Genomic DNA, 13183 nt, shown 5'->3' on the forward strand with positions numbered 1-13183 from the left:
CTAAAAGTAGACTCCATAACTGTTACTTCTCAGACGCACATGCGTTTTTAACAATATGAGAAATGCATTTTGAATGAAAACATTTAACGTACATGTACGGAAATGAATATAGTTAAGTAAATCTTTCACAAGTCAAACATATATCTTAGTGTTTAAAAACTAATGTAATATCAATGAGGTGAAACACTAACAATTAATTGGTTTTCATAAACTACGAACATTGCACACAATTAAATAATTAATGCCGTCGTGTTTTTAAACTAAACATTGCACACTTAAATAATTAATGCCGTCGTGTTTTTGAAACATCAATACAAAAGGTATAAACGTTTGAATCAATATAATGAAGCATATGTAAAAACTTATAATTAAAAAAAATGTTTTATTTAAAGACGCACTCAACACATTTTATTTACGGTTATATGCCGTCAGACATATGGTTAAGGACCACACAGATTTTGAGAGGAAACCCGCTGTCGCCACTACATGGGCTACTCTTTCCGATTAGCAGCAAGGGATCTTTTATTTGCGCTTCCCACAGGCAGGATAGCACAAACCATGGCTTTTGTTGAACCAGTTATGGATCACTGGTCGGTGCAAGTGGTTTACACCTACCCATTGAGCCTTGCGGAGCACTCACTCAGGGTTTGGAGTCGGTATCTGGATTAAAAATTCCCATGCCTCGACTGGGATCCGAACCCAGTACCTACCAGCCTGTAGACCGATGGCCTAACCACGACGCCACCGAGGCCGGTCAAAGTTATAATAAGGCAATTTGGAATAGCCATAGCAATAACAACAATAGCCATAGTAATAACAATAATGCAATCTGGACAGCCATGGCTTCCAATAAGCAACCCTATATGTTTTCTTTGTTGTGCAAGATTGGATCTGGAACTAATTAATTTGACAGATATTTACATGTTTTGCTAACAGAATTTTATTTTTTTTTTATTTTTTTTTTTTTTTAGAAATTAATGTTGTAGTTAATAATCTGGAACGTAACAAATCTCCTTAAGCCGACGGCATACATAATGAGTATATAATTAAAACCATTGATATTGTACAAAGTTTATCACAATTTAATATTATGTTTGATGCTCATGACATATGTTTATTAGGTAATGCATATAATAGGGCGACGCTGTAACGGCACAATCATGTACACTAATAACTTTATTTGTTGCTTGAGAAAGACATTTAGTTTAATTATAAATGATAGAACAGACAGGGTTCTAATGAAAACTGGTTCATTGTACGACATACAATAATTCTGTTTGAAAGAAATGTAAAAAAAAAAAAAAAAAAAACCCAACAACCATAAGGTGCTTAAGCGATTAAAGTGTAATCATAGTTTCAATTATGAAAGCTACAAATAAAAAAGTGGAATAGGCGTTAGATGACAGACGTGCAATTGTTATTGTTGTATGCACTTACAAGTTATAGTTACATCATCCTTTTCCGAGAGATTCGTCTAGTTAGACCACGGTTATTGCAGCCGTTGAGTGACGGGTGTAATGATCGAGGGCGTAGCCCGAGATTTATTTCACCCGTCACTCGACGGCCGCAATAACCGTAGTCTAACTAGACGAATCTCGAGTGATGGATGAGGTAACTAGCTTGTACCACGTCTCCATTACGACGCCTTCATGACGTCACCATGGTCTCAAAGAAGTTTTATAATTTAATTTTAGCGGGTACATTTCACCTTGCTTCGTAGTCCGAATCGGGACGTAACAAATGTGTGGGTTTTTGCAATTTATTGGGACCACCTTTGGACTACTTGCTTCGATTAGCCTATACGGGGAAACATGTCGGGAATACTAATTCATCTGACATTACAGGCGCGGATAGGCATACAAGGAGAGAGCGCTGCGTAGGCTAACCCCTCCTAAAAATTTGAAGTGCCCGGGGGAAAAACAAATGAAATGTTTAGCAGGTGAATACATTGCATTTATTTTTTTTTTTTTTTTTTTAGTGGAGAACGTAATATCTTGCTCAGTTTGATAATTACCATGTAGATAATATATATAGAATTTTGAAACGCCATGCCATGGTTTTATATTGAGTGATACCATGGGCGTCAATCCGGCTTTAAAAGTGGGGGGAGGGACGTGTTAGTGCGTGTGTGTGTGTGTGTGTGTGTGTGTGTGTGTGTGTGTGTGTGTGTGTGTGTGTGTGTGTACATTAGTGGTTAAACTTTTAATTTTTGTGTTGTTTTTTGTTGTTGCTGTTGTTGGTGGTGTTGGTGTTGTTGTTGTTGTTGCTTTTGATAAACAAAATCGTGGGGGGACATTTATATAGATTGTCCCCTGCGTTGAAAAGTGAGGGGGACGCGTCCCCCGTCCCCGACCGATCGACGCCCATGAGTGATACCCATACGTTGGGAGGGCACCCACCATCTTTGAGTCATGTATATAATTATAATAGACGAATATATATTCAATAGTGTGTGTGTGTGTGTGTGTGTGTGTGTGTGTGTGTGTGTGTGTGTGTGTGCTTTTCGAAACTTACACGGGGCCCGCGGAGTGTATTTGAAAATGGAGGAGGGGTGGGGCGAATGTCTGTGGATCACAATACATGTATTTGTGGACCCGGGCATGCTTCCCCGAGAACATTTTTAATTTTAGGTGTTAAAATACATTTAAAGCCTTCTGAACAGTGTAACATGGAAAAGTGGGTGGTGTGCTATGACCTCTTGCTATAGGCGTTCTTTTTAGCGCTGCTAACTCTTTTTAAATGTTGCAACTAACAAAGTAATGTAATGGAAAATGAATCGAAACTTTGTTTGTGGTTTTTGGGTTGTGGTTTTTTAAAGAAAATAATTATTTTATATTTACAGATTTATATTGTAACTTTATTACTAATGTGAAAGTGTTACTTTTTAAAACAATGTTCTAATTTACTTCCTGCTGAACTATATGTGACCTGTAGGCGTAACTTTCTTCAGCCATTCAGCAATCGCTAAAATTTAGGTGAGACACGCCCGTGGTCTAACTATGGTATACACCACGGGTAAAATCAAAGGGACCGACACCAAAGCGTGGTACAATATTATTAAGTTCCCTCACAGTGCTAGTGTACTTCCAAACAAGGAATGTGCGAAAACATTTAACCCTCCTGATGTCGCCGCTCCATCATTTGGGAAACCCTGTTCTAAATACCGACTGCGATGTTCTACCAGTCGTTGATTTGTCATCACTGACGTAGCCAGAGGGGCGCATGGGGCTCACAATCGCATATTTGTCCCCTCACCATCTTTTATAAACCATGTTGCCCCATAACATGACTCAGACAGTGTGGTCGCCCCTAATATAAGTTGTCCCCAATTCAAAATCCTGGCATTGCCACTGTTTATCATGAGCCTAATATCTATGATTCGACCACTAACTATTAACAGTTAGGTAAGAACGAATATATACTATGTAAGTGTGCATCCAAAGTGAACTTCATGGTGATTTTTTATGTCATCTTTTCACAATTTCTAGAATTATATAGATGTGGTGCATTACTTATTGTAAACATAACCTGTGTTTATAGCACAAAAATAACATTAAAATATAACAATAGCAAACCGTATAACATTAAAATATAACAATAGCAAACCGTGTATTGAACATGATAGTATTGTGAGGGAATGTAACAATAATCATGTCACGTCTATCATCTCTGGGGTTCCGTAACAGGGAGAACATTTCTCACTGATCTTTGTTATTGTTAATGAGAGTTAATGCCAGATGTAGACAGCGATTTGGATACACTTTTAATTAGCGGGTTTTGATACAATTATTATTTTATTTTTCACTATCGTTAAAAAACCCACACTTTAACCCCCAACCCCCCCCCCCCCCGCCCCGACCGATGTTCCCCCCCCCCCCACCCCCGCCCCCCCCCACCCCCGAAAAAACAACAACAAAACAAAACAAAACAATAATACATTCCTTTAATCTATGTGAAAAATTCCTATCGCACACAATGCACAAAATATATAACCTTCGATAAACTGCAACTTATCATATCATGACTTCATACATATTACCCCTGCGCGTGCTGTAACCTCATCGTGGTGCAAGGGTGTAACATTCTCTTTGAGAATGGCCAATACAGCCCAAATCCCCTTGTTTTCTTCGAGATACAATTGACATTTTGAGTAAAAGTCAGTATCTATCTGTGATATTTGTATTTTTGCAGTTCTTTACACTGTTTTTATTTGAATCTTGAATTTTTATATTGATGTTGATCATCACTTTATTTGTTTCCATTACCATAGTTTGACACCCAATAGCCGATGTATTTTTCTGTCTACGATGTACTACTCTGTCTGTGGGATGGTGAATATAAAAGAACCCTTGCTGCTAATCGAAAAAGTGTAGCCCATGAAGCGGCGACAGCTGTTTTCCTCTCTCAATATCGTGCTGGGGTGTCGTTAAACATTCATTCATTCCATTCATACATGTTAAATTATTTAACATTCAATGTTAATATTTCAAACATAAAGTACAATAAATGTCTGGACTCGCGCCCTTATACCAGAGTGACCAATGCATCCAAGCACCCTGCTTGTATTCATCAAAACTACTCATACCCAAGCTTACCATGCATGCACCACACATCAGCCCATGCCCATACTCTGCACTCGTCCTCACTAGGGGGCAGGACGCATCCCAGTGGTAAAGCGTTCGCTCGATGCGCGGTCGGTCTGGGATCGACCCGCGTCGGTGGGCCCATTGGGCTGTTTCTCGTTCCAGCCAGTGCACCACAACTGGTATATCAAAGGCCGTGGTATGTACTACTCTGTCTGTGGGATGGTGCATATAAAAGATCCCGTGCTGCTTACCGAAAAAGAGTAGCCCATGAAGTGGCGACAGCTGTTTTCCTCTCTCAATATCTGTGTGGTTCTTACCGATATGTCTGACGCCATATAACCGTAAATAAAATGTGTTGAGTGCGTCATTAAATAAAACAGTTCTTTCTTTCGTCCTCACTAGCCACGCAATACCTCTTTTTATATAAAACCAATCTTAATTGTGATTCCAGCTATCCCTGGCTTGCTATATTACACTTTCCTAACTTCATATACTATACCAATCAAAGTGTACAATGATCATGTAGCTCAATACAACAATCATAAAATAATAAACATTACAGAATACCCCATTTGAATTGTTACAGTCATGCAATAGCTTATTTTCAATTAATGTGCTGTAACTGTGTTGAGGACGACTCGGGAATATTCACCAATAATACCTATATGTCTTTCGTTTCATTTCAGAACACAGGACGCACGTGTCTGTCTTCTCTGTCAATCAACCAGACACAAGTTTGCGTGATCAACAAAACGTGGCGCTGGACAAATTTACGTGGCGTTAGACAACCTTACGTGGCGCTGAGAAAACGTATGTGGCGCTGCACAACCTTACGTGGCGCTAGACAACCTTACGTGGCGCTAGAAACCTTATGTGGCGCTAGACAACCTTATGTGCCGCTAAACAACCTTACATGGCGCTAGACAACCTTACATGGCGCTGAAAAAACGTAAAACCTTACGTGGCGCTGAGAAAACTTATGTGGTGCTGGCGCACCTTTACGTGACGTTGCACTACTTACGTGGCGCTGGACAACCTTTACATGGACTGAACTAATTATCCTGACGTTCGGACTGTATGTGGCGCTGGACAAACCTGAACTGAACTAATTATCCTGGCCAGACTGTATGTAAAAAAAACAAACAAACAAACAGAAACAAAACAAAACAAAACAACAACAAACAATTGCTGTTTTCTGGTGATGTGTTAAACAAAAAACAAAAAATAGCTAAGGAAACTAAAATTTGTTGAATCGGATTAACTAGTAATAAACACATGATCATCACGTGACTTGGATATTTTATCACAACACATCACAACTGTATATATCTTATAAAAACGGTTTATGAAACAATGAAACCTGTTTAATAATATGTGGAATTTACTGCAGATTATATTGTATTTTTTCCATCGTCTTAAAACTACAACGTACTTTTTTCAAAAGTGGTATATTATTGAATTACGTTTACAATCTAGTACTACTTATGAATACTGCACTCGAATATGAATTAACAAATACATGTAGTTGCGATGTTGTGTAAATATAAGTAACTCTAATATGATGTACATATTTTTGGAGCAATTTGTTACCGATCTATATTGATTGTTTTCTAATTTGATCCACAGACAACAAAAGAAAAATATAAAAGAGAGAACAAAAACAAAAAAAAAAAAAAAAGAAAAAAAAGAAAGGAAGATAAAAGACACAAAAAAGAAAGGAAGAACAACGAAATAAGAAACAAGAAAATAAAACAAAAGTACCAGAGGAACACAGAGAAAGAAAAGGGAACAAAACGAGAAGTCGGGTGGTAGGAGGAGAAAAGAAGACAAAGAAAGGAGAAATAATTAACTAAAACGAAATATAGCAACAACGTCGACATTGGGTATTTCAGTTTTCAATCTAGCCGTGCGTGAAGATTTCATAATAGGAAAAACCTCCAAGCTGATATCCGACATACGTATAGCTTGGAGAATACAATACACAGATAGCCATTGTCGTTACAATACATCGCCTAGCTATAATAGTCTGCAATAACTAAGAGAACGGAGAGAGAGAGAGAGAGAGAGAGAGAGACAGAGAGAGAGAGAGACAAGAGAGATAGAGAGAGAGAGATTAGAGAAGAGAGAGAAAGAGAGAAAGAAAAAATATATATATATATATATAGATATATATATATAATAAAAAATAAAAATTACTTCAGTAGTTCTTCGTCGTTTTAGACAGCTCTGTTTTGTAAAAGAACACTCTTCAGGCAATATTAACGAATACAAGAAAAAACGTTTGCGACTGATGACGTCACAACATCAGTTGATGTATGACGTAATTCACGACAACTAATCGCGAAGTCAAGAAAGTTTTGAGAATTCAGGATGCTGGCGTTTGGTACAGTTAGGTAATTAAATCGGTGTTACTGATGTTTTTGAGAACGAATTTATTTCGGTGGTGGCATGGACTTGCTAATTCATTGCGTTTGTTCAGGCTGCACAGGTGTTTCCGACATATTATGATAAACTTTTCGTAAAGGCATAGGTCACCGACATATTTATGTTACTGTAGGGTGGGCGAAGTACCTTCCACTTTATGCGGAAGGATTTGTTATTGTCCTTCAGGTTCCATATGTGTTTTGACAGCTCTGTTTCATTTCTTTTGTTTTTATGTTGGAAGGATGCCGTGTGGTTTCTGTATCGTTCTTTGAAATTGGTTGCTAGCCCTACGTATGATTCTGTGTTTGATTTTGTCGAGTGCTTTTCTTAGGAGATCTTAAGATATCGATGGGTAGAAGTTACACACATCAAAGGTGATAAATATAATATATATAATCTTCAGCATCTAGATAAAAACAACAATACTCAAATGAAAATGGGCATATTTTCGTGTAGTTTCTCTGCTAGACATTATCTTGAATATTAACAAAAAAATTCAAGCTGTAATCCGAGTAAATAAGTTTATTTATTTAACGACGCCACTAGAGCATATAGCCATTTTTTTTATCTTACATCGGCTATTGGACGTCAAACATATGGTCATTCTGACACTGTTTTTTAGAGTCAACCCGCTGTCGCCACATAGGCTACTCGTTTACGACAGGCAGAAAGGGATCTTTTCTTTGCGTTTCCCACAGGCAGGATAGAACAAACCATGGCCTTTGTTGAACCAGTTATGGATCACCGGTCGGTTCCAGCCAGTACCTACAAGCCTGTAGACCTATGGCCTAACCACGACGCCACTGAGGCCGGTCAGTTGTAAAAGACGATCGTGGTATATGTAAGTGTCGTATCCTGGTAACCATGTCTATAAACACCACAGTGCCTGTGAGTGTGAGTACTATAACAGTGAACTCCAGTGTATTGGAAACCCAGACGTTTACGTATTCTAACACTTATAATATCTTAAACTGCATAAATGTCATCACCGCACTGGTTGGTGTGACCCTTTGTTGTTTCGTCGCTAACATCGTCAGAAAGTTGGACGACAACGATCTCAGATCGAGATTCTCGTTGTTAAGTATTCTCATTTGTGACGTCATCCTTGCTTTGTGCGATCTGCCTATAAGCATCTATGAGCTCACTCTCATAGACCAGAAACGCTTCGACCATTTAAAGTGTCCCCTTGACAATGTTAGTTCGACAGGGACTAGTCTTTTCATAATGCCCTTGGTCCTCTCTTTGATGTGTTTGGCCCTGGACCAGGTTATTGCAGTGTTCAAACCGCTGTATTTCAGAACAAGCGAAGGTACCCGACGCAGGATCATATATGGTGCTATAACATGTATTCCAGTACCTCTAGCTTCGATCATGTTAATTTACTTTTCTTTGGAGATCACGAAATCGTCATATTACACAGAAAGTTACTGTGAAAGTTTCACGAAAGCAGTTTCAGAGTTGTTGTCATATCAGTTTGTTATTGCTGTTCCGTTAGCAGTCTCTACTCCTGTGATCTATGCTGTTGTCTTGTGGAAGATATCTGGGCAAAGTTCCGTTCATTCTGACAATCCTGTTGAAAGTATTGAAAACCGGAGACTGGTGATGAGTTTTTTGTTCTTGAGTGCCAGCTACGTCTTGCTGTGGATCCCGACACTTGCTTACTTCATTTTCTGCCACTACAGTAGCAACGGCTGCTGGGAGGAAGAGACCACTGACACGTCTCTTGTCTTGTTCATCATCTTTACCTTCAACTTCATCATTGATCCCGTCACATGCGCAGTACGAATGGAACCCATCAAGCAGAGAATTATTCTAATGTTCAGATTTCGTTGAAACAAAATCCGTCTTAATTTTGTCAGTTATATGTTGAATGTCGTGATTATTTATTTGGCAGAAGCTTGTTTTCATTCATACTAACTCAACGTTTCACAATAATGTTAGAAGCTAAACAGACGTGGTAAACTGAGATGGGGTACCTTTCATCACACTAGCCTCTCGTGTTTTTTTGTCTCTTTGTGTGATATAGTTCTTTCTTCAAGTGAAACCAAACAGACGTGGTAAACTGAGATGGGGTATATTTTAACACACTAGCCTCTCGTGTTTTGTCTCTTTGTGTGATATAGTTCTTTCTTCAAGTGAAACCAAACAGACGTGGTAAACTGAGATGGGGTATATTTTAACACACTAGCCTCTCGTGTTTTGTCTCTTTGTGTGATATAGTTCTTTCTTCAAGTGAAACCAAACAGACGTGGTAAACTGAGATGGGGTATATTTTAACACACTAGCCTCTCGTGTTGTCTCGTGTGTTGGTTTTAACACACTAGCCTCTCGTGTTTTAAATATAGATGGAGATGGGGTATATTTTCTCTCGTGTTTTGTCTTTGTGTGATATAGTTCTTTCTTCAAGTGAAACCAAACAGACGTGGTAAACTGAGATGGGGTATATTTTAACACACTAGCCTCTCGTGTTTTGTCTCTTTGTGTGATATAGTTCTTTCTTCAAGTGAAACCAAACAGACGTGGTAAACTGAGATGGGGTATATTTTAACACACTAGCCTCTCGTGTTTTGTCTCTTTGTGTGATATAGTAGACGTGGTAAACTGAGATGGGGTATATTTTAACACACTAGCCTCGTGTTTTGTCTCTTTGTATGACACAGACCTCGCTTCAAGTGAGGTGAGGGAGCATGGAGGGTCGATTTTCCTCCGTAGATAGTGGGTGATGCCAATGGTTTTATTTGTTTATTTAAACAAATATTATATGTACCAGAATGTACTTCCTCTATCGAAAGTTCAGATTTGTTTTTATTAATATAACCAGTATACTTCCCAACTTACTATTGAGAGTTACTAGCGTTGTAATGTTCCTTTGAGATTTTGAAAAGCATTATCAAAATTTAGATGTAACAGTTCTGGTATAGCTCTAGACACTTGACTAATGAAACAGCAACGGTACGATATACTATTACGTACTTCTTTTTCACAATACTAACAGTCATTTGTTTAATACCAACTACATATATTATGTCTGTGTATAAAGAATATAAGTGATTTGAGTTATATGTACATTTTACATTTACTAACTGCAAATATTGATCTAACTTTAACAATTATTCTCATTAAACTGATGTCTCCTCAACAAGAACACATGTATTTGTTTAATTTATCAAGACTCCTTTACAATATCAAAACCGATGAGCATGAATATTTGTTTCATTAATATAATAAATGCAACACTATCTTAAATCAACCTACGCTTAGTAATTAACATATCTCCCAATGCTGTTGATCTATTGCAGTTGACCTTTCAATTATAGTGAACATCACAATGTGATAGTTCGTACGTCCGAGGCTTTTTACTGAATAATCTGTATGTATCTTGTGAAGTTTAAATGTATTAATGTGATAAAATGTACCTTATGAAGATTAAATGTACTGATAAGTTAAAATGTATTTTGTGAAGTTTAAATGTATTAATGTGATAAATGTACCTTATGAAGATTAAATGTACTGATAAGTTAAAATGTACCTTGTGACGTTTATAACGTAGTTTAATGTGATGAAATGTACCTTATGAAGATTAAATGTACCTTATGAAGATTAAATGTACTGATAAGTTAAAATGTATTTTGTGAAGTTTAAATGTATTAATGTTAAAATGTACCTTATGAAGATTAAATGTACTGATAAGTTAAAATGTATCTTGTGAAGTTTAAACGTATTAATGTGATGAAATGTACCTTATGAAGATTAAATGTACTGATAAGTTAAAATGTATCTTGTGACGTTTAAACGTATTAATGTGATGAAATGTACCTTATGAAGTTTAAAAATGATAAGTTTTTAACGTACTGTTAAAACTTGTGAAATTAAAAGTTAAAATCTTGTAAGTTTAAATGTTTAATATGTTAAAATTATTGTGAAGTTTAAAGTAACGTACTGTTTACTGACGAGTGAAAATATCTTGTGAAGATTAAATGTATGTTGTGATGTTTAAATGTATTGATGGGTAAACTATATATTGTGAAGTGTGTGTGTGGGTGGTGGTGTGTGTGTGTGGGGTGTGTGTGTATCGGTGGAACTGGCCACCTGGTCATCACATGGGGCTAGCCAGTCGTTTGTCTTTAAATTGTTGTCGCACGTAAATGTGTTATTAGTATGTGTTACCAAAAATAACGAATTCTGTTCTCACCAACTGGTCAGTAAGAAATGTGTTTTTGCGAAATCTGAATAGATCTACCATGATAAGGCGAAAGGAGTTAAGCGACAAAATGAGATAAAAGTATCAAAATAATACAGCCAGACACGAAATAGTGTTATTATTGTAGACGCATTAGAATTTGGATAGTCCCGAGTTATTTGTACCAATACCTTAATTATGCGAGTTCGATTGATTCGTCGTCGTTTGCCACAAATACATACTAAATCATAAAAACAACCATAATTATTCCAACCCTATCACTAAACATTATAGGCAGGATATTACATATCACGTCATTTGATGTATCGGCCTCGGTAGAGTCGTGGTTGAGCCGTGTCTGATGTTATTTCGTTTACGTTCACCGACGTATAATTAAATTTATGTTACATCCATTACAACGTAACGTCATCCCATTGGTCCAGACGTAGCAACGGGAGTTAGTTCATTTTTCGATCAACGTAAAAATTACGTCGTCAGGGAACGCCATATGTGATGACATCATTTTATATGGGCAAGTTGTCTTAACGAGCGTTATTGTTTATGGATAAAAAATAATTCAAAATAAAGTATGACATTTTAGTGTTATTATTAGCATGTATGATTCAAATTTAATTATAAGTATTGTCTGTTATTTCTTTTACGTTCATCTGGGTATGAAAAAAAAAAAAATCATCCGCAAACTTATGTGAGAATGGCTTCGCCGATTCACACAGTTTGCCGATGCTTTTTTTTTCCATACCCCGATGAACGTAAAAGAAATAACAGACAATTCTTAAATGTACCAAAAAATGTAATCCGCAAGCCGTTCTCACATAGGTTTGCGGATGATTTTGTTTTGTTCATACTCAGATTAACGTAAATACTTATTATTAAATATGAATCATACTTGCTAATAATAACACTAAAATCTCATACTTTATTTTTGATTATGTTTGGTCCATAAACAATAACGCTTAATAAGACAACTTGTCCATATAAAATGACGTCATCAGATATGACGTTCCCTGGCGACGTACTTTTTGTGTTGAGAAATTAACAAAGTCCCGTTGCTACGTCTGGACCAATGTGATGGCGTTTTATTATATAGATAGCAATCAAATATATAGAGCTACAGAAACCATAAAAGTGATATAGTTGACGGTTAAAGTGTCTACATTTAGATTGTAGCCAAATATACAGTTAGTTCCGAAGAAAAATGATTCAGTTTACAATGTACGTAACCATATGGAGTTTTTAGATTTGCGGGTGTTATTGTCTATTAAATATTTTGATGCCCGCAAATGTTTCATTTTTATTCTTTGGTCAAAAATTACATTTGCGGGATGAAATAGACAATAACACCGGCAAATCTAAAAACTCCATACGGTTATCTCCTAATTATGTTTGTATTATCCTCATATATGCGGTTACTCAACGGCCAGATTGAAATAAACTGTTCTCTTCTGTCTTCATGGACAAATAATATTTCAGAATCATCGAGAGGTAAAACCTACGAATATTTCAAAGACCAATTAAATTTTGAAAATTATCTTAATATTATTCCTGAAATATTATGGACTGTTATGATAAAATTTAGGACTTCTAACCATTATTTACCTGTTGAGACTGAACGTTGGAATACAGTTCTATTAGAAGATAGACTTTGTACTATTTGTGATGAAAACGACATAGGAGACGAATTTCATTATTTATTTGTATGTAGTTTTTTTTAATAATACTCGGAATAAATGTTTACGTCCATATTATTATATACGACCAAATATATATAAATTTAGAGAACTTATGAGCAGTAAAAGAATAAGTACACTAAAAAAATTAGCCAAATTCATGAATATGTTTCAAGTATTTAAACGTCCATAACAACAACCAAAATTACCATACTTTAACCAGTTAATGAAACTAAAGGTCAACATACAATTATAACTGATATATTTTAAATCGTATTACATTATTTTATGTCTTATTGTTATTT

At 36.4% G+C, this 13183-nt stretch overlaps 1 protein-coding gene across 1 annotated transcript; it reads left to right on the top strand.

Annotated features, from left to right (window-relative positions):
* Positions 1–7874: 7874 nt before the first annotated feature.
* On the top strand, positions 7875–8843 carry LOC121384404. The gene has a single exon (XM_041514829.1). The coding sequence runs from the start codon at positions 7875–7877 to the stop codon at positions 8841–8843; it is 969 nt and encodes a 322-aa protein (XP_041370763.1).
* Positions 8844–13183: the final 4340 nt, after the last annotated feature.

Source organism: Gigantopelta aegis, chromosome 1 (genome assembly GCF_016097555.1).
Source record: "Gigantopelta aegis isolate Gae_Host chromosome 1, Gae_host_genome, whole genome shotgun sequence".
In the NCBI taxonomy this organism is placed as follows: Eukaryota; Metazoa; Mollusca; class Gastropoda; order Neomphalida; family Peltospiridae; genus Gigantopelta; species Gigantopelta aegis.

Coding starts and splice junctions, on each gene's coding strand:
- LOC121384404 (XM_041514829.1), top strand. CDS start 7,875: ATGTCTATAAACACCACAGTGCCTGTGAGTGTGAGTACTATAACAGTG.